At 35.6% G+C, this 22,392-nt stretch overlaps 1 protein-coding gene across 2 annotated transcripts in view; it reads right to left on the reverse strand.

The window, feature by feature from the left end:
- Window positions 1-4,902: 4,902 nt before the first annotated feature.
- The window catches only part of LOC137807056 (uncharacterized), a 72,248-nt gene continuing 54,758 nt past the window's right edge, over window positions 4,903-22,392 (reverse strand). Inside the window, exons 51-63 of one of the 2 annotated variants that reach the window (XM_068607483.1) lie at window positions 20,414-20,867; window positions 20,221-20,307; window positions 10,651-10,806; window positions 10,372-10,556; window positions 9,495-10,016; window positions 9,093-9,270; window positions 8,838-8,983; window positions 8,631-8,757; window positions 7,441-7,662; window positions 6,973-7,329; window positions 6,098-6,256; window positions 5,724-6,011; window positions 4,903-5,528 (exon numbers count right to left, since the gene is read on the reverse strand). In XM_068607483.1, the coding sequence (XP_068463584.1) occupies window positions 5,397-5,528; window positions 5,724-6,011; window positions 6,098-6,256; window positions 6,973-7,329; window positions 7,441-7,662; window positions 8,631-8,757; window positions 8,838-8,983; window positions 9,093-9,270; window positions 9,495-10,016; window positions 10,372-10,556; window positions 10,651-10,806; window positions 20,221-20,307; window positions 20,414-20,867 (3,013 nt within the window). In that variant the 3' untranslated portion in view covers window positions 4,903-5,396. Of the gene's footprint in view, window positions 5,529-5,723; window positions 6,012-6,097; window positions 6,257-6,972; window positions 7,330-7,440; window positions 7,663-8,630; window positions 8,758-8,837; window positions 8,984-9,092; window positions 9,271-9,494; window positions 10,017-10,371; window positions 10,557-10,650; window positions 10,807-19,014; window positions 19,087-20,220; window positions 20,308-20,413; window positions 20,868-22,392 lie in introns of those variants that run through there. The other variant, XM_068607484.1, reaches the window with a different exon arrangement.

Here is a 22,392-nt window from a genome sequence, read left to right on the forward strand (position 1 = left end):
AGAGGTTGGGTTGGGTTCACGCACGAATCCAACTGACCACTGATTTTCTTTAACAAGCAGTTGTCGGACCTCTTTAAGTTGCTTATCTAAATCAACAATTCTATTCTGGTTATCTGCAACTTTCTTCTAACAAACTTCCTGTTGGTCAAGTAAGTTGCCCACTCACTTGGTCCAACACTACCTTTCCCAACTCCCTCATCTGAATCAACTAAGGCTTCTTTCACAATTTTTAAACCTGCCTCTTGAGTAGTGACTGACCAATTCCATACAATCTGAAAAAAAATAATAACTTATAATTACTGCAAAAGCATGTACAAAAAATTTAACAAATCAAAAAAATACCTCAGCAGATAAAAAAGGTTTATGTAACCTTCTTCCATGATTATTTACACACGGTCAGTGCAAAAATCGTGGAAAACCAATACACTTGGCACAATCACCAACACCCACATGGTGAACCGCCCACACCTATTTCCAAAAAAAATAATACACAAGTAAATAACATTTAATCAAAATGACCAATTCATTAAAAAAACATAATTGTACAAATTTTCACTAACCTACAAGATGGCAACACAACCTACCAAATATATTTCACTAGCATTCTTCTCTTGATAGTACACTTCGGATGCCCTCGTTAAACTTGTACATAATACATTAAAAATTGCACCCCCAGTTATATAAATCTAGCGCATCTAAATTGTCTAACAATTTAAAAGCAAAACAACTAAATGTCCTAGAAATCCTAAGAACATAAAAAACACACAACCCAAGTAATATGTATAACCTACAAAAATTGTCTACACTTTTCTTTCTATTCAATATCTTGTCCCCCAACTTTTTTAAAATTGTTTCTAATTTAATTTCCTCCCCATCATCAAACAACCTATTCACCAAACCTCCCCCATCATTCTCCATTTTCACCTCCTCCCCCACAACTGACAATCCTAATACAAAACATACATTAACAACTGAAAAAGGAAGTAAACCTTTTGTAATCCTAAATGCATTGTTATCGGATGACCATCTACTTAGCAACTCTCTCAGAAGACTGTTTGAAATGTCCAATACCTTGTCCATTTCAACCATCCACTTAAATGGAGTTTCTTGTATCCTTTCTCGTTGATAGCTAGCTGGTAAGGTTATGGTTCACATGAACAATATATTGAGTTTGCACATTGTGCCTAACTCGTACCTGCAAAATAACAAAATAAAACAAGACCATATTTATTTTTTCAACAATGACACTTCTTAAAGTATTAAAATAATATGCACAAAATAAATAAAAAAAGTACCTTCAATTCAGCTTTTGCATGGGAGACAAAATTCTTGGACAATGAACTTTCCATTCTCTAAACCTTAAAAAACAATTCATTTAATAAAAAACAAAACAGAGAACACAATAAGTAACACAACAAAAAATTGAAAAGCTCACAAAAAACACATAAAAAACCAACTTAGTTCTCATACACAATACAAAAAACAACATGCGAACATTTAGTTAAAATGTTACATAACACTGCAAAAAGTGCTCCATAGGTCACCAAATAAAAATAAAAGGGTCACTACTTACATTTACATACCACATTTCAAGCTGCCCTTAGAATTATCGTTTGTGTAACCTACACTGACCTCACTGGACTCTCTATTCAGCCCTCACAACAACCAAATAGGACATCCAAACATGACAGTGCAAAAAGTGTTTCACAGGTCACCAAATAAAAGCGAAAGGGTCACCACTTCTATTCACACACCACATTTCAAGTTGTCCATACAATTATCATTTGTCTAACCTACAATAAGCTCACTGGACTCTCTTTTTGGCCCTCACAACACCGAAAAGGGACATGCAAACATTTATTTCAAAGACAACTTGACATGACAAAGTTTTTCATACCCTAAACCACATAAAAATGAAGAGATCACCACTTAGCTACACATATCACATTTCAAGCTACCTTTAAAATAATCAATTGTTCAACATATTCAATGAGCTCACTGGACTTCCTTTTGAACCCTCACAAAAACAAAAAAAAAAGACATGAAAACATTCACTTGTAACACATCACAGTGCAAAAAAGGGCTTCACATAAAACAGAATGGGTCATCATTTGTCCATGTCACTGTCACTAATTCAGTACACTGACATTCACATTAAATTCTATCACCGGTAACTCACAAGACACAAAGAGTTCTAAACCAGTCCCAAAATCGCAGACCACAAAATATTAAACAATGAAATCCAAATCAGTTCAAACTTCAAAACCTAAAAACCACAACACCAATCCTTCATGATAAAGTTTAATACTATTTCTCAATAATACAAACTTTCAAATGAAAACAAATATACAATGATTAGGTTTCAGTCCAAAAATAATATCAATCATCAAAGAAGAGAACAACACACACAACAGAAAAACTCACGTACTAAAACCCTAAATAAACCCTATATCGCAGAAGCCACCACCACAAACAACCCACTATAAACCCTAAAATGCAAGAAAAATCAAAATAAACCCACTTACCTTCTTGTTGTTCCTCACACTTCAGTCACAACCTCTCACACACCACCACAACCTAAATCGTAAACCACCACAACCTAAACCCTAAACCACTGCAACTTCGCACTGCGACGTCGTCGCCCTTCGCACTACGCCGCTGTTACCCTTCACACTTTGTCGTCGTCGCCTTTTGCAGTTGCAATGTTCGTTCCAAGCACTCTTTCCCGTTGGTCCTCTCTTCCACGAATGTACTACTCAATTGCGCTTTTGGTAATTTAAATATCCCATATGCCTTTCTCATTTTATCGAAATGACCCTGCCACGTAATCACCCTCTTTGCCTTTCTCATTTTACAAAACTGCCACTACCACTTAATCAAAGTTCTCATGTCAGCGCGTTGTAATCTGGCGCAAGGGGCTTGGGGATGTTGAAAAACCATTTTCCATTTAAAAAAGATGTAGAGGAGCTCCTTGAGCATGGTGGTCCAATCGGGTCGACCCACAACCCGCTAGTCAAAAACGCAGGACGAGCTTAGTTTTTCAAGCCACTAAACTGCTTCAACCCGTCCCGCATAACTCGTAGCCCGCGCGGGCCAACCACGGGATGAGGCGGGCTGGCTTGCTAGCCCGCAAAAAAAAAATTGTATGTTGACTTGGGTTGGGCTTGGCAGTGATAACTTGGACTAGAAAAAAAATATTAATGTTTTTGAATTAACTATGTTAATTGTAATGGTGTTTATGTTTAATGTTTTTAAATTAGTTATTTTTAATGTTTTGAAATGGAAGAATATTGATATTTGATTTTTATCTTAATTGAATTATTGATGTTTGACTATGTTTGAAATGGAAGAAAAAAATATTGATGTTTGATAGTAGGAAATATAAGGGTTTAATTTGGAAATTTCAAGAACAAAAAGTAAAAAAAATTTTTATTGAATTTCTAAAAAAAAAAAAAAATGCAGGTTGCCCAATAAACCCGCGGGTTGGCCCTTATGTCGGGCGGGGCATAGAATCTAGTCCACATTCATTATGCGGGACAAGCCAACCCGACCCGCATTTTACAGGCCAAGTGCGGGGTAGGCCGACCCGCTTCGCCATCCCTAATCGATTTCACATTGATAAAAATGTCATAAATAAAATGTAAAATATTGGTGCATCTAAGAGAGACATGAGATCAAGTAATGCAAAATTATCATAGACGCCTATAAAGAATTTGAAGTTTGTTTTTCATTACTTATATTATTTGAATATGTGATCCATTTAGAAAACACAAAAAATAACAAAATTGCGGCTGAAATTCGATGAAAGATAATTATTTTATAACATTATCCAATTTTTCATATACCGTGATACTTGTGATACTTTTCTTTCATTAAGTATTTTTTAAATTTAAATAAGATTATTTAAAAAAATATTTTTTTAAAATATAAATAAAATAAAATATAAATTATTAAAGATGAAACTTTTTAGTTGGAAGACCAAAATACACATCACCTCCAAAAGACTAAAACCATATTTAAGTCTTCATTAAATTCTTCCAAAAAAAAATCATTTTACTCAATTAAATTCAGATAAAAAGATTTGAGTATATAATTATTTACTATATCTTTAACATCACTAATTATTTACTATATCTTTTAACATCACGTCTACTCCTTGAGATATAAAAGTAACATGTAACAAAACTAAAAAAGAAAACTTAATTGGTGAACCTAAAGAAAAAAATATCCCCAACTTGAAAAATTAAAGACATACTTATATTTTAATATAAATAGTTTCATTTAGATGTCATTGTAATTAAAATAAAATAATGTTTTTGATTGCTCCATATATGACTTGGAGATATATATATATATATATATATATATATATATATAATCGTTGCAAATTTTTGTATATTTTATTTAAATTAAATTATGACACCTGATTAGAAATTATTATTATTATCTTAGTTTATAATTTTTAACGTGATAAATTAATAAATTTATTCTTATAAAATTAAAACATAACCACCGTATTTCTATTATAAAAATCAAATTGCTTAATTATCCTAGAGCGTTATCTTAAATCTTAAATAAGAGGTGAGAATTGATTGTCTTTGCTTAGTGTTTTTTCTCTAAACTTATCCATCTACTTATTATCTACAATCATTGTCCTTTACATGAAATTGTCACCAGCTCTTTTTCTGAAATTTTAATTTATGGGAAAATTAATAATTTGAGAAAATGATGTTATATAACTTTAATAATGTTATTGTAAATTTTAAAATATGATATAGTAATATAATTATTAATGACTATCAATATTCAGTCTTAATATAGTGTGTACAGAAATTGTGATTGTAATAAGAAAGCATTTTATATTCTTGCTTAGTCGATCGCGAGAGGAAGTTAAATACTAACTTTTGAGAAGCATTAACAATTTTTGAAATATGGTTCCAAAAAATGGAAGATACATTCAGATATCGTATTCCGTCATGCAAAGCAGACGTAATATGAAGATATGAAACTTGAAAAGGGCATGATGAGGGCAAGTAGGATCCTCCTATCCTATCTTAGCTGTGTGATTTTGTATATGTACAACAAAAGCTATTACATTCAATATAATACAAGAACTATTGGATATTATATTTGAACAAAAAATGGGAGACACGGGCCTTCTACAGGATTCATAGATATTGAACCAATTCCCTCCAACTAACCGTAACTGTTATCATCGGGTAGGTATATGGTTCCAGAAAGCAGCATTATAATCTCAATGCTGATACGGTGGTGAGACAAATGGAAAAAAAGTGATACCATTTAAACTGAAGGGCAACTGGGGTTCATCTTGACCAAGTACGCTGATAGAATTCAATAGAGCACAGGACTGTTGAAAGTGATGAACAATGATGGTCCTAGTGACGGGCACTGCTTCCGAAAGTTGAGGAGAGAGGGGTTGATCCAGGCATCTGTTGGGGGGATAGATCAGTACTAGAGGCATCAAAATGGGGTGAATATGGCTTTGTCACTTTATTTTTCTGAACTCCCTGAACAATGAGACAGTAATTTCACTCAGAAGTCAGCTTTAATATTGTGTGCATAAACATTGCGAACAAATAACTGATTTTTAAGCATGTTTTATGAGTTCGTTAGTTTTCCAACAGTTTAGGCTTGGTGGTCACTAGTGAAACAATTGCTTGAAGAACTAAAAAGTTTAAGGAAACTTATGAAATAAAACATACCTTTGATACTCCTGGGCCGTATGTGTTCAATGCATGCATAATAGAGGAGTAAGCTTGAAGAGCTTGACGGGTTTCAGAGATGCATTTTATAATGCGATGATTTTCTTTCATATCCAATGACCTAGACTGCAAATATAAAATGAGCCTTGAGGGGGGACCTTTCGGGTTGTCTTTTTTGCCATGAGTTAGTTCCATGGTACCAAGGTCATCCCACAGAATATCCCACAATATTGAGCATGGATCCCTTGCAGGGCTGAATTTCCTCTGAGCAATCATATTCGATGGTTGCTGGCAATGACAAACAAATATTGATAAGTAACAGTCGATTAAAGAAAATGAGGTTTTATTCATTGTTCTCAATCACGACTACATACTTGCAATAGTATGACTCTTGTATGCGTGACCATGAGAATTTTTCCTTTTGGAAGCATAAAGTGATCTTCATAAGCATCTGATAAGGCAAACTTTCCGCGAACTTTGAACAGATCAACCTGACCAAAAAATGAACCTGATTCGGCCAACTGCAATATCACCTTCAAGACAGAAGTATTGCAATAGTCAAGAGTAGGAAAAGGACATGAGGTAATTTCATTGATAGGACTATTTACTAGTGCAGTATAATCAGTAAATTACAAAGTAAAATATTTTCATAACATGGCCATCCACATAATTAAGGATAACAGCTAATGAAGCTCAAAATAGGTAATTGAAAAATTTTAGGTTTTGTCACTACGTTAATAGTGAGTTAATAAATTTAGTTGAAAGATAGGTGAAAAATTATGTCAGGGAAGGTGATAGTTTAACAAGAAATACAAGGGGTGGGGACTACAAAAGTCTGACATTATAGTTACTCTCTAATGTCAGAAATGGTCAATAAAATAAGTAAGACTTGTTGAACCCTGAAACTCTTTAATGAACATACTACTTGAAAGAAGGATCCTCAATTGCATTAATACAATTCCAGCTTTTGCCTTTTAGCCTATAAACACAGTATCTGTCAAAATGTTGCATAATTTAGAATTAAATTGTATATAATTCGAACATTTGTTTCTTCAAAAGTGACAGAAGGCAATATCTCTACTTTAATCTACTCATCATGGGTCTAAACCACTGTGTCTTTTGAATTTCAATTAGAACTAACTTTCTTTGTATCAAACATATATCGTTTACAATATTTTACGATTAAATCTCAAATGTTAAAATAACAGATGAACTTCAGATCTGCCATAGCAAGCGGAACCCATGTTACCTGTCCTTGAGCTTTGTACTCATCATATAGTTGAAGCAAATTATCACCACTTATAACTCGAGGCAGTCTCCTCCGGAGAAGTTGTTCATCTGATGTTATAGCAGACGCAATTTTCATTCTCATAGCATTAGCACCTTCTGTTGTTTTTGACAGAAGATCCAAAACTCCACTCATTGGCTGTGCAGCTGCACCAATAATTCCCTTCCCAACACCCTGAACAAAACCCTCGACGCCAGAAGATTTTGCTCCTTCCAGAGGCTTTGTTAAAATACCAGTTACCCCTCTGAATAAACCTTTAGCAAATGCTCCACCACCCTCTCTTATAACATCACCAAAATCCTCGACACCTTTGTTTTCCTGCACACAGTTATATTAAAAGCAGGTGTTTGCATTATATTATATTAAATGTCTAACACATTAAGCATTAGAAACAAGGTAAAAATTGCACAGGAGAATGTCCAATCAAACCTGTCTCTGTCGACTTTGAATGAATTTTTTATCCATAGACAATGCAGCTACACCTTTACTCATGTGTCCAAGTGCACTACTTGCATTGCCCAATATATCCACACCCGAGAGAAGCTGAAGTGGTTGGCCCAGAAGATCCTTTCGGACATTTGAGATAGCCATGCTAATCATAGAACTCTGCCTCATGCATACGTTCTCATTAAACCTCTGGTTTATCCTAACCTGGTTAATGAATAAACATTCATTGTTAGCATTATTTCACCTTGTTCCCATATCCAAAAAGTGAATAAACATTCATTGTTAGCATTATTTCACCTTGTTCCCATATCCTAAAAGAGGATAAACATTTCTGAGATATTATAACATGTTGGAGATCACACACACTAAAGATTAGGACATTTCATAGTTCATAAGTGAGTACAAACCTCACCTTATAAGCCGGTTTTATAAGATTGAGTTAGGCTTAGAGTTCACTTCTTAATACGGTATCAGAACCATTTAGAGTCTATTCTAGCGAGTGTTTATTGGGCTTATCAGGTCACCCGCTATCGGACTATTATCGAACCACCCATAATATATGGTCCCACACACGAGTTGGTAGCCTCCGCGTGAGGTGTGCATGTGTTAGAGATCCCACACCGACTAAAGATTAAGACATTTCATAATTTATAAGTGGGAGCAAACCTCACCTTATAAGCCGATTTTATGAGGTTGAGTCAAGCTTAAAGTCCACTTCTTAATATAATACAATTAGTTAAACATTGCTAAAGTGATAAAAAATATTTGGGATATTATTATGTATCATAATTTATGAGATTATTTACCATTTCTTTTTATTGCAGAATTGGTGTTTAGGGATTCATACTTAATATAGGAATTGGCTCTTTTTTCTTTCCTTTTTTACCCTTTTTTATACTAGTTCAATCATTCAAATAATATATGAAGAAAGTCTTGTGATCCTACATCTATGCTTCATCTTTACTTGTACAAAGAAGATAATATTTTATGAACCTAGTAGTCAGTTGTCATTCTGTAGGTGAAATTTAATCACTTTGTGAAACTTACACAATGTACTCCTAGTTTGAAAACAAATGAGACATAAGATTGACAACTTGCGTTCAGCAAGTACAACAGATTTTGAAGTGGTTCACCAATTAAGGTAACTTACAGAAAGAAATTAACATACTTACAGGCATATTTTCTGTATTACCCAATGCAGTCATTAAGGATGCCCAGAACCCAAGAACACCCCTTGGTCTTTGACTTGGTGACATAGCCATTGACACTTTGAATCGAACTTCCGAAATATTAAGTACACTGTAATTCAATATAATGTCATATGCAGTTTCAAGCAAACCGTACAAATATAACAAGACATTTCAAAGAGTCTTACATACCCAATTTGAATGATTGGATCAACTGATGCAGCGGTAGTTTGAGAATCATACAGCCTACTGAGCTTCACCTGCTGGATCATTTCATGAAGGCGCCAAATAATAGGTTCATGAATGTTTATCAGAAAGGCAGCAGAACTTTCTGGCCCCTGCGTGAAAGAAACCATGATTAAAATAAAACAGTGTCATAATTTATAAACTTAAAACATTGCCATTTTATTTTTCAGAATAGTAAATATAACATCGTGTGATGCTCACATGAAGACCAATATACGGATAGACACAAAGATCCAGTGATCCATTTGACTGCATTGTAATGGAGCACTTCAGGATATAGTCAGTTTCTGATACAACTCTCTGTGGCCTGAAGAGAACTGGCATTGGAGTTAATGGCAGCTGGTTGTCCAGTTGTAGCCCACACATTCTGACTTTGAATCTGGAATAGGATTCAAATTGTATTTCAAAATCAAATGATTGTACATACAGGAAACCTAAACAGAAATAAACCTTCTAAAGTTAATTTAAATCTTTTATGCAAATGATCAAGTTGTCTTGGTTGACTAGATAGTTAGATCTACCAAGACACATGAGAAAATAACTAATGGAAGATAAATGACCATGATGCAAGATCTAGCCAAATTCAAAGATTGCAAATCTTACCGACTAATTCCTGAGCCCAGACCAGTTGAATATGCCAGCACAAGATTCTGAATAGAGAGATACATAATTTCCTCAGGTGTATGGTCAACAATAGATATCCCAAGCTCAGCAAGATCAACATTGATGTGGAATTCACAATCTGTAATTGACATTAGTTGTTGCTTTTGAGAATCATTCATTGATGATAAATGTCTTCTTGGAGCTCCTGTAGGTTCATTTTCTGGCAACCAATCACTTATCTTAACAACATTTGATTTTTCATCCTTTACTATTGTAACACGCAAGGCTCTAGTTGATCCATCTTTTACATTGACAGCTTGGTGATCAGAAATTTCATCAATATCATACTTTAGGGATTTCGCTGGGTCAGTTCCATCTACCAAGAGTTCCAGTAAATGTCTTCTACCCAGATCTTCCCATAGAAACGAAGCAGCAGAATGTGGAAAAAGCAGCTGCCAGGAATCACTAATACCTTCAACTTGACGAAAACGAATGGGCAAGAACATGGAGCAATTTTCAATCCTGTGAACATAAATGCACTTAGAAATCATTAAAAAGCTAAATAACAAACACAATGCTGTGAAGTGTGTCATGAACGAGTCCATAAAACTTTTGGTCTTGACTCTGAACAAAATCAAGATCATGACAATATAAATAGATGAAGAAATGGGGAATCCACTCTACTTCAGATGTTAATAAAACATAGTAGGTTTGATTTCAGCTAAAAACCAAAAGACATTTAAATGAGGTAGGAAACATAGGACTTTCCAATATAATACATGAATACAAGTGAATTCCTATATTTCCCTTCCTCAATATAGAAAAAAGAACAGACAGTATTATGATGGTTCAAAGGGAAGAAACTAAGAACAAAAACCTATAAGGACTTGAGAGTGAATCTGGACGGAAAACAACTTCAAAGCGTGATCTCTTGGCACCACTTCTTACTGCTACCCTTATTTGCATTGGTTCATCTCCAACATCTTTTTTCAAGCTAATGCGCATTACACCTTCGTAGCTTACACTAAATGGTGTACTCCATTGGTAGCCATCAATCCGCAACTGAATCAATATAGGATTCTTTATTAGGATATAGAAAATAATACAAATATGTAATGTAAGTTTGACATATATTTTGAAAATTGATAAAACATACTTTCAAAAGTTCAACTCTGGCTGATAACTTCCAACCAAAAGGCTTTGGAGGATCAGTGGGATGGATCCATACAGCTGACTGAGTATCACATTGCTGCAGGCAGATACTACATCCAAACCTATTAATGAACATTGTGTGTGGCTGGAAATGAACAACCTGGACATTAAATAGCTTAATAGTTAATTATAGCTCAACTTTAGGAATAATCAGTCATATATTAACTTGAATGAGAGAATAGTTTTTATTGAATTGATTATTTGAGACAGTACATCTACATCTGTATATTGAGAAATCTAACCCTAAAGTAATGATTACTGTTAGATATTATTAGATATAATTAGATATTATTTGATATTATGAGATATTATAGATATTGTTAGATATCTCATATTTATGTAATGGGCTTAGCCCATATGTTTCTTTTTCCTATATAAACATAACCCTATGTGTTCAATATACACAAGGGATTTACCCTATTCTTTCTTTTCCTTTAATATGGTATCAGAGCATAAAGTTAGAGTTTAGGGTTTAGGGTTCAATTTTTATTGGTGAATCCACTATTCACTGGAATTTTCCAGCCACCACCCCCACTGTCTCGCCGGACCTCCGCCGGACCTCCGCCGGACCTTCGCCGGACCTCCGCCGGACCTCCGCCGGACCTTCGCCGGACCTTCGCCGGAATCTCGCCGGAATCGCTGTCGGAGCCTTCATCTTTGTTGCTCCCGCCAATTAACCGGTGACTGGATTTGTCCTTATCTTTTATGGCTTCTTCTGCTTCCGCTGCCACTATGGCTTCTTCTTTAGTCATTATGCCGGATTCATCTATTTATACTAATTACGTCAATGTTCATCTTTCCATTGACAAATTGGATGGAACCAATTATGACACTTGGGCATCAGATATTAAATTATGGCTTAAGAGTCAAGGTTATGTTGATCATCTTACTCATCCTACTCTTGCTGAAAATGAGGTTGTTCGTTGGTCGAAAATTGATGCTCAATTATGCATTGTTATCAAATCGACCATTCACTCATCTTTAAAACAAATTTTTCGTACCTATGAAACATGTTCAGAAGTTTGGGAACAAGCAAAATTATTATACACCAATGATACTCAATGTCTTTATGGTGTGTGTCAAAATCTTCTCACAATTGTTGCTCCCAAACGTCTTGATGGTACAATGGCAGAATATCTAGGTAAAATTCATGCTCTTCTTCATGATTTTAATGAGTTATTACCTCCTGCTTCTACTCCTTCTCAAGAACTAGAACAAAGATCCAAGTTCTTCATGTTATTGGGTTTACATGGTCTTCCTGATGATTATTCTCACGTTCGTGATCAAATTTTGGGATCTCCTATTGTGCCCAATTTTACTTCCACTTGTTCTACCCTTTTGCGCGTGCCAGGTAAACACACCGCTGATATAACGTCTCATGTTGATGACTCTTCTGCTTTAGTATCTCAGCATAATGATCGTACTCGCCCTCACAAGCCGGGCAAAGGGCGTCACAAGTGTGACCATTGTGGCAAACTTGGCCACAAAATTGACAGATGTTATGCCTTACATGGTCGTCCTCCTAGATCTGTTGCGGTTGCTCAAATTGCCCCTGTGCAACCTTCTACCATGGACCATACTTCAATTGATACCCCAAGCCAGCCTGCTATTTTCAATGAATTTCTTAAATGGTATGAGGATCGTCAGAACCCTAGTTCCACGGCTTCTGTTGCACATTCAGGTACATCTTTTGTTGGCCTCACTCACTCCACTTCCCATGGCCCTTGGGTTCTAGATTCAGGTGCCACTGATCACATTACTGGTAATAAATCTTTTTTCTCTTCCTTATCTACTACGGGTTATTTACCTTCAGTTACCATGGCCAATGGATATAGGGTACCATCACATGGTGTTGGTACTATTAATCTTTTTTCATCTTTATCTATTGATAATGTTCTTTATGTCCCTGGGTCTCCATTTAACTTATTATCCATTAGTCGTCTCACTCGTTCCCTTGACTGTGTTATTTCTTTTACCAAAGATTCTGTTACTTTACAGGACCGGAGTTCGGGACGGATGATTGGCACCGGATGTGAGTCTCATGGACTTTATCAACTACAGATCTCTGCACATGTTGGCGCAATTATGGATTCTCCATCTCTCATTCATGCTCGGTTGGGTCATCCTAGTCTTGCCAAGATGCAACAGCTTGTTCCAAGTTTGTCTAATGTGTCTACTTTATCGTGTGAGTCGTGTCAGTTAGGGAAACACATTCGTAGTTCTTTTCCTCGTAGTGTCTCACAACGTGCTTCATCTCCTTTTGCCTTAGTTCACTCTGACATTTGGGGACCAAGTCGTATTAAGTCTAATTTAGGATTTCAGTATTTTGTTACTTTTATTGATGATTATTCAAGATGTACTTGGGTATTTTTAATGAAAAACCGTTCTGAGTTGTTTTCTATATTTCAAATATTTTACAATGAAATTAAAAATCAATTTGGAATTTCCATCCGAATTTTGCGCAGTGATAATGGACGTGAGTATCTTTCTCATTCTTTTAAAAATTTTATGGCTTCTCATGGTATTCTTCATCAAACTTCATGTGCTTATACACCTCAACAAAATGGGGTAGCTGAGCGCAAGAATAGACATCTTGTTGAAACAACTCGTACTATTTTAATCCATGGTGATGTTCCTCAGCGTTTTTGGGGTGATGCTGTTCTTAGTGCATGTTATCTCATTAATCGCATGCCATCTTCAGTTTTAGATAACAAAATTCCTCATTCTATTTTATTTCCACATGACCCTCTCCACTCTTTACCTCCCAAAGTTTTTGGGTCCACATGTTTTGTTCATAATTTTAGTCCTGGTCTTGATAAATTATCTCCTAAGTCACACAAATGTGTCTTTTTAGGGTTCACTAGATCACAAAAAGGATATAAATGTTTCTCACCATCTTTAAACCGTTATTTTATTTCAGCAGATGTCACCTTCAGTGAATCTTCCCTTTACTTTAAGTCTTGTCCTTCTCCTTCCATTTCTTCATCTAATCAAGTTAATATTCCTCTTGTTGTGCCTAGTGCATCTAACAATTCACCACCGCCGCCAACTCTTCAGGTGTATAGTCGTCGTCAACCGTCTCATCGTCCATCAGCAGACTCTATTTTGGTGCCAACACCTCATCCCCCTCCGGCTCCTATAGTTGAACCTCCGACTGTTGAACCTGATCTTCCTATTGCTATCCGTAAAGGTATACGTTCTACTCGTAATCCCTCTCCACATTATACTGCTTTGAGTTACCATAGACTATCTCAACCCTTTTATACCTGCCTTTCGTCTATTTCTTCTGTATCAATTCCAAAATCTGTAGGTGATGCCTTAGCCCATCCTGGTTGGCGTCAGGCCATGCTTGATGAAATGAATGCGCTTCAGAATAATGGAACTTGGGAACTTGTTCCTTTACCATCTAGGAAATCTGTTGTTGGTTGCAGGTGGATTTTTGCTATCAAAGTTGGTCCTGATGGTACTATTGATCGTCTCAAAGCTCGTCTTGTGGCTAAGGGTTATACCCAAATTTTTGGTTTAGACTATGGTGATACTTTTTCTCCAGTAGCAAAGATGGCCTCTGTTCGCTTATTCATAGCTATGGCTGCTCTTCAACAATGGCCTCTTTATCAACTGGATGTTAAAAATGCTTTTCTTAATGGGGATTTGCAGGAAGAAATTTATATGGAGCAACCTCCCGGTTTTGTTGCTCAGGGGGAGTCTTCTGGATTGGTATGTCGTCTTCGCAAATCCTTATATGGCCTCAAGCAGTCTCCTAGGGCTTGGTTTGGAAAATTTAGCAATGTTGTTCAACAATTTGGTATGACTCGCAGTGAAGGCGATCATTCAGTTTTTTATCGTCACTCGAGTGCTGGGTGTATCTATCTTGTAGTATATGTTGATGACATTGTTCTTACAGGCAGTGATCACCATGGCATCTCACAAGTAAAACAACACCTTTGTCAACACTTTCAGACCAAAGATCTTGGCAAACTCAGATATTTCTTGGGGATTGAGGTAGCACAATCCAATACTGGTATTGTTATCTCTCAAAGAAAATACGCATTAGATATTTTGGAGGAAACTGGGTTGATGAATTCGAAATCTGTTGATACTCCCATGGATCCCAACGTCAAGCTTCTACCCAATCAGGGGGAACCTCTTTCAGATCCTGAGAAGTACAGGAGATTAGTTGGAAGATTGAACTATCTCACTGTTACTCGTCCTGATATTTCCTTTGCAGTCAGTGTGGTGAGTCAATTTCTTAATTCTCCATGTGAAGATCATTGGAATGCAGTCATTCGTATAGTGAAGTACATTAAAGGCTCTCCTGGAAAAGGTTTGTTATATGGTCATAATAACCATACTAAAGTCGTTTGTTATTCAGATGCTGATTGGGCAGGATCTCCATCTGATAGAAGGTCAACTTCTGGTTATTGTGTCTCCATTGGTGATAACTTGATCTCTTGGAAGAGCAAGAAACAAAGTGTTGTGGCAAGATCTAGTGCAGAAGCAGAATATAGAGCTATGGCCTCGGCTACTTGTGAGCTTATTTGGCTTAAACAGTTACTTAAAGAATTGCAATTTGGAGAGGTTACTCAAATGACACTGATATGTGATAATCAGGCTGCTCTTCATATTAGCTCAAATCCAGTTTTTCATGAAAGGACAAAACATATTGAGATTGATTGTCATTTCATTCGAGAAAAGATTATATCAGGAGATATCAAGACTGAGTTTGTTAATTCAAATAATCAATTAGCAGATATTTTTACTAAACCCTTATGAGGACCTAGGATTGATTACATTTGTAACAAGCTGGGTACATATGATCTATATGCACCAGCTTGAGGGGGAGTGTTAGATATTATTAGATATAATTAGATATTATTTGATATTATGAGATATTATAGATATTGTTAGATATCTCATATTTATGTAATGGGCTTAGCCCATATGTTTCTTTTTCCTATATAAACATAACCCTATGTGTTCAATATACACAAGGGATTTACCCTATTCTTTCTTTTCCTTTAATAATTACAAAGATTTCTAAAATCTTCTAACATATCCTAACAAGACACTTGTAATTAGTTACAATATTCTACCATAGCTTATCAGTCAAGACTCCTATTAAGTTGATGAGTGATATCTATCATTCCTAGCTTGCATGTGAGATCATGAAATTGTTCAGTGAGAAGAACTTCAATAAATAGATTTGCTAACTAAAGCCTAGATGGGACATAAGAAGGATGATATTGCCACTATCTAGTTTTTCTTTAATAAAGTATCAATCTATCTCTATGTTCTTGGTCCAATCATACTAAATTGAATTGTGAACAACACTAATAGCTGATTTATTGTCACAATAAAGAGTCATAGACTCTTCACAATCACTTTAAACCATTTAGAATAATTTTCAACCTTAACAACTCACACACACACCCCATGTGCCATAGCTCAGAATTATCTACACTAGACGTTGCAACAACATTTTGTTTTTTACTTCTCCAAGTCACCAAATTTCCAAGAACATGCAATATCTTGAGGTGGATCTCCTATTTGTGACAAACCTTGCATAATTCGCATTAATATACACATCCATTCTTAATTTTTCATTTCTCTAGAACAATAATCCCCTTCTTGGACTTATCTTCAAATATTGAAGGATTCTTGTTGAAATATGGGTGTAAATGTTGCACATTTATTGTACAATAAATATAGATTTGTTTGCAAGAAATTCTTAAAATTAAGGATTGGCATTAGGAGTTTATTTGGTAGATTTTCTCCTGATTTAGAGTCTTTATGTCTAAAGATTTATTTCTTTAGATATTATAAATATTGTTAGATATTTCTATTTATGTAATGGACTTAGTCCATATGTTTCTTTTCTTATATAAACATGACTTTATGTGTTCAATATACACAAGGGATTTATCCTATTTTTTCTTTTCCTTTAATATGGTATCTAAAGCTAGGGTTAGGGTTCAATTTTTATTGGTGAACCCACAGTTCACTAGAATTTTCCAGCCACCGCCGAAGCCGCCACTGCCGCCGCCTCGCCGGATCCTCCGTCGGAATCTTGCCGAAGCCGCTGCAAGAATCTCGCTGCAGCTGCCGCCGGAGATGCTGCCGGAACCGCTGCTGCCGCCAATTGACCAGTGATTGGATTTGTCCTTATCATCTATGGCTTCTTCCGTTCCTTCCTCCGCTGCCATTATGCCTGATCTGTCTATCTATATTAATTATGTCAACGTCCTTTTGTCCATTGACAAATTGGATGGAACCAATTATGACACTTGGGCCTCAGATATTAAATTATGGCTTAAGAGTCAAGGTTATGTTGATCATCTTACCCGTCCCAATGTTACTGAAAATGAGATTTGCCGTAGGTCGAAAATTGATGCTCAATTATGCATTGTTATCAAATCTACCATTCACTCATCTTTAAAACAAATTTTTCATACCTATGAGACATGTTCAGAAGGTTGGGAACAAGCAAAATTATTATACACCAATGATACTTAATGTCTTTATGGTGTGTCAAATTCTCCTCAAAGTTGTTGCTCCCAATCGTTTTGATGGTACAATGGCGGAATATCTAGGTAAACTTCATGCTCTTCTTCATGATTTTAATGAGTTATTACCTCCTATCCCTACTCTTTCTCAAGAACTAGAACAAAGATCCAACTTCTTCATGTTATTGGGTTTACATGGCCTTCCTAATGATTACTCTCATGTTCGTGATCAAATTTTGGGATCTCTTACCGTGCCCAATTTTACTTTTACTTGTACCCTTCTGTGTGTGTCAGGTAAAGACACCACTGATATAACACCTCATGTTGATGACTATTCTGCTTTAGTCTTTCTGCATAATGTTCGTGCTCATCCTCACAAGTCAGGCAAAGCGCGTCACAAGTGTGACCATTGTGGCAAACTTGGCCACAAAATTGACAAATGTTATGCTTACATGGTCGTCCTCCTAAATCTGTTGCGGTTGCCCGAACTACTCCTGTGCAACCTTCTACTCATACTTCATCTTCATTTGATACCCTAAGTTAGCCTGTTATTTTCAATGAATATCTTAAATGGTATGAGGATCGTCAGAACCCTGGTTCCACTGCTTCTGTTGCACATTCAGGTAGATCTTTTGTTGGCCTCACTCACTCTACTTCCCTTGGCCCTTGGATTCTAGATTCAAGGGCTATAGATCACATTACTGGTAATAAATCTTTTTTTCTCTTCATAATGTACTACGAGTTATTTACCTTCGATTACCATGACCAACGGATAAAGGGTACCATCACCTGGTGTTGGTACTATTAATCTTTTTTCCTTCTTTATCTATTCATAATGTTCTTTATGCCTCTGATCTCCATTTAACTTATTATCAATTAGTTGTTTCACTTGTTCCCTTAATTGTGTTATTTCTTTTACCAAAGATTTTGTTTCTTTACAAGACTGGAGTTCGGGACGGATGATTGGCACCGAATGTGAGTCTCATGGACTTTATCAACTACAGATCTCTGCACATGTTGGTGCGATTATGGATTCTCCATCTCTCATTCATGCGGGTTGGGTCATCCTAGTCTTGCCAACATGCAACAACTTGTTCCAAATTTGTCTATTGTATCTAGTTTATCGTGTGAGTTGTGTTAGTTAAGGAAGCACATTCATAGTTCTTTTCCTAGTAGTGGCTCACAACGTGCTTCATCTCCTTTTGCCTTAGTTCACCCTGACATTTGAGAACCAAGTCGTATTAAGTCTAATTTAGGATTTCAGGATGATTATTCAAGATGTACTTAGGTGTTTCTAATGAAAAACCGTTATGAGTTGTTTTCTATATTTCAAAATATTTTACAATAAAATTAAAAATAAATTTGGAATTTTCATTCAAATTTTGAGCAGTGATAATGGACGTGAGTATATTTCTCATTCTTTTAAAAAATTTATGGCTTCTCATGGTATTCTTCATCAAACTTCATGTGCTTATACACCTCAACAAAATGGGGTAGCTGAGCACAAGAATAAACATCTTGTTGAAACAACTCGTACTATTTAATCCATGGGGAAGTTCCTCAGCGTTTTTGGGGTGATGCGCCATCTTCAGTTTTAGATGACAATATTCTTCATTCTATTTTAGGGTGTCTTTTTAGGGTTCACTAGATCACAAAAGGGATATAAATGTTTCTCACCTTCTCTAAACCGTAATTTTATTTCAGCAGATGTCACATTCAATGAATCTTCCCTTTACTTTAAGTCTTGTCCTTCTCCTTCTACGTCTTTATCTAATCAAGTTAATATTCCTCTTGTTGTGCCTAGTGCACCTAAAGATTCACCACTGCCACCAACTCTTCAGGTGTATAGTCGTCATCAAAACGTCTCAAGCTAGTGTCTGTGAAGCATTGGTAGCAATTATGGACACAAATTGATAGCAATAATATAAAAGGAGAAAAGAAAACAATTATCATATATGTGATGAATTACACCAGAGTCAGAGCCACAAACTAAAGTAAGGAGTATGCCACCAAAGCTATGTTACTAGTGGATTGACATGTTGCACACCATTTGTTAAAGTCTTCAAATGTTGTTAAAGGTTAATGTAGAAATAGCAATTGACTCAACAATATATTCTTGATATGGTGTGAACGAGGGAGTTTCATGTAGCTTTCAACACCTATCAAGTGTACGTTTAATGTGGTGACAATGTTCGTATTTTTGACAATATTTAGAAATACATAGAGAAAGCATCTAAATTTACTTGTTATGCAAAGGCAATTTTTTCCTTGAGGTCAAAGTATGTGTCTTCATGTTTATTTTCTGAGGGATAGGGAGGAATGTAGATGATGCAATAGTCATAGTAGAGTTTACTGGTGATTCCAAAATCTGATCATAGGTAGCAACATAGTTTTATGGGAAACCATTAAAGCAACCATAAAAGCCCAAGGTCGTAAAGAACATATAGTGGTTTTGAAGTTCCTTCTTCACATATTCAAATGGTGGAGGGAACTCATTGAAATCAGGCAAGGCAGCATGAAATCACCCAAGATAAGTGGACATAGGACCTCAAAACGTCAGCAAGAAGTGATAAGAGATCTTGACACACACCATACAAACGCTGTGTCATTAGGTACAGAATTAGGTTTGTGTGAGATGTGAATAGTGGATTTAATAACACGACAAAGTTGAACATCAATCTTTATTCATTGTTTTGATTTTCTGCAGGAAGAAAGTCAGCAATGATGGTGAGATGGGACTTGTAGCCTAACTCACGCAACCATAACTGTTAGACTCATCCTACTTCTTAATACTAGCAAAAATACAGCAAGGAAGGTTAAGTAATATAAAATTTCCTAAAATGCATCATGAACAATCACGATTCTAAAATTATGTAGGTTGGTCTTGAACCAAGTGATATGCAATAGGCATTGATAATAAGAATTTCCATAAGAATAAAGGGAGATAATCAAATGATTTTGATTTATTAACTTGTAAAGGCAAGGAACGATGTATACAGACTATAGACAACCTTTGTTCTGTCTGATGTCATGTTCAACAATGCTGAAAGCTTGTAGTAAGATCCATCAGAATCGAAAGTTTTGACATCAATACGTTCCTGTGAGAGTTTCAATGAACATTAAATACCAAGATATAATCCTGAGGAAATACTTATGCAAGTAAAAGAGATAGAGTAGTTGGTTAGCCCCTTTTTTAAAAAGCACCTTTTTTTCGAGTTCAAGCAGAGAAATGCCAGAGCTGTAAACTTCAGAAGACTGCATAGAAACAGAAATGCCCAGCCTAGGTGACAAATACGTATCTTTAGGAGAATGAAACATTGTACTTCCACTACGCCCAACATAATCATGTGGAGAAAGCATGCTCGGAAATGGATTGTTGTCTTCAATAACTTCAAGCACTTGCACGCTTCTTCTTGAGTTAGAATGCCTTCTATCTAATGAGCTTATGGGACTTTTCAAGGCAGTCTTGGCAGACTTAACTGCCCTAGAGAGTGAGACGGAATCCATCTCTGCATTTTCCAGAGGTTCTACCTCCACCACACGATATGCCAATGATAGAGAAGTATCGTTGACAATCCAATAAGGGACAAAAAGTCTTAATGTTTTTGGAGCAGCACTGGTCCCACCCATATCATGTTCAATGCTCACACGTAATTTCCTGCAAAATGATGATGAAGATAATCAAGGTTAAAATAAAGCTTATTCTAATTAAATAAAATGAAAATTGGCAGTGTTATTGAACAAAGAGTTTGTTAAAAAGAATAGCCAACAGTTGTTCACCATTGCATAACTCTTGGGATAAAATTGTAAGGAGGAATAATGCATTATTAGACTAAAATTTGCACAAGTGAAAGTATACCATTCCACTTTTAACTTTCTACCCGACACAACAAGCACATCATATAAACAAGAACATTCATTTCAAGAATACAAAGTGTGTAAACTCCTTAATGGAGTAAACTAGTTCTAGTAGAAAAATATAAAGGTACAAGAGTGATAAAATATACTGTTGGAGATACTATATCAACTAAACATACGATCAAATTATAGGATACATGTGATGTGCAAACATCCGCTAACAATTTTGGTTTGTAAGATTTAGTTAGATATGAACTCACTTTCTAAGAATCTATCATATTGAGATTTGTTGGCCACCTACTATCAAACCATTATCATATTTTTTGAAAATATCTAACCAACACTTGAGATGTCCCATCTTGGGCGAGAGGGGTTGTAATGAAAATTTCACATTGATTATAAATATAACCAAGTTATATTAATTAAGTGGGGTGTAACTTTATCTTACAAGCCAATTTGTATGGTTAAGTTACACAAGGGGAATTCTCCAATATGATTTATTGATTTTCCAAGTCCCCTAATGGTCTTAGATAATCCTCTTTAATATGGTTTGGTTGCTATTCGATTATTGTACAACAATTTGGTTTGATTTTTTGTGAAACCAAATACTTTGTCTTCTATCGCCACCATTCACCTAAGAAAAGCATTTATCCCACTGTATCTGTTAATGATATTTTCACTAGAGGCAGTGGCCAAAATGGAATTCTCAACCTCAAGTACAACCTATTAGTTCTAGACTAAAGACCTTGGAGAGCTTTGGTATTTTTAGGTATAGAAGTTCTGCAAAGGAACTATATTCTTAACATACTAGAAGAAATTGGCCAAGCAATATCAATCCAAGGATTGTAATGTCAAACTACTACCTAATCAGAGGGAGCCCTAATTACATCCTAGAAAGTGTTGGTTGGTAAACTAAACTATTACACAATCACTTGTACATATTCCTCTAAGGGTGAGCCAATTCTTGAGTTCTCTTTGCCAAGTATTTAGACTGTAGTGATTTAGATATTCAAGTATATTAAGAGTGCTCCAAACAAGGATCTTGTTTATGAAGACAGTGGACATGAGCATAGATACTTAGAACTGATTGGATTAGTTCACCTAATCATAGGTGATTCACTTATGGGCATTGAGTGCTGATTGGAAGAAATTATATATCTCAGTAAAAAGCAAAATGATATAGCAAGATCAAGCGCTAAGGTACATCTCTTTAGAATCTTGTGAATTTGTATGACAAACACAACTACTTAGAGAACTCAAGTTTGAAAGGGCTACACCAATGCTAGTAATTTATGATAATCAAACAAATTTACATATTGCTTGCA

Source organism: Phaseolus vulgaris, chromosome 3 (genome assembly GCF_000499845.2).
Source record: "Phaseolus vulgaris cultivar G19833 chromosome 3, P. vulgaris v2.0, whole genome shotgun sequence".
Taxonomy (NCBI): domain Eukaryota; kingdom Viridiplantae; phylum Streptophyta; class Magnoliopsida; order Fabales; family Fabaceae; genus Phaseolus; species Phaseolus vulgaris.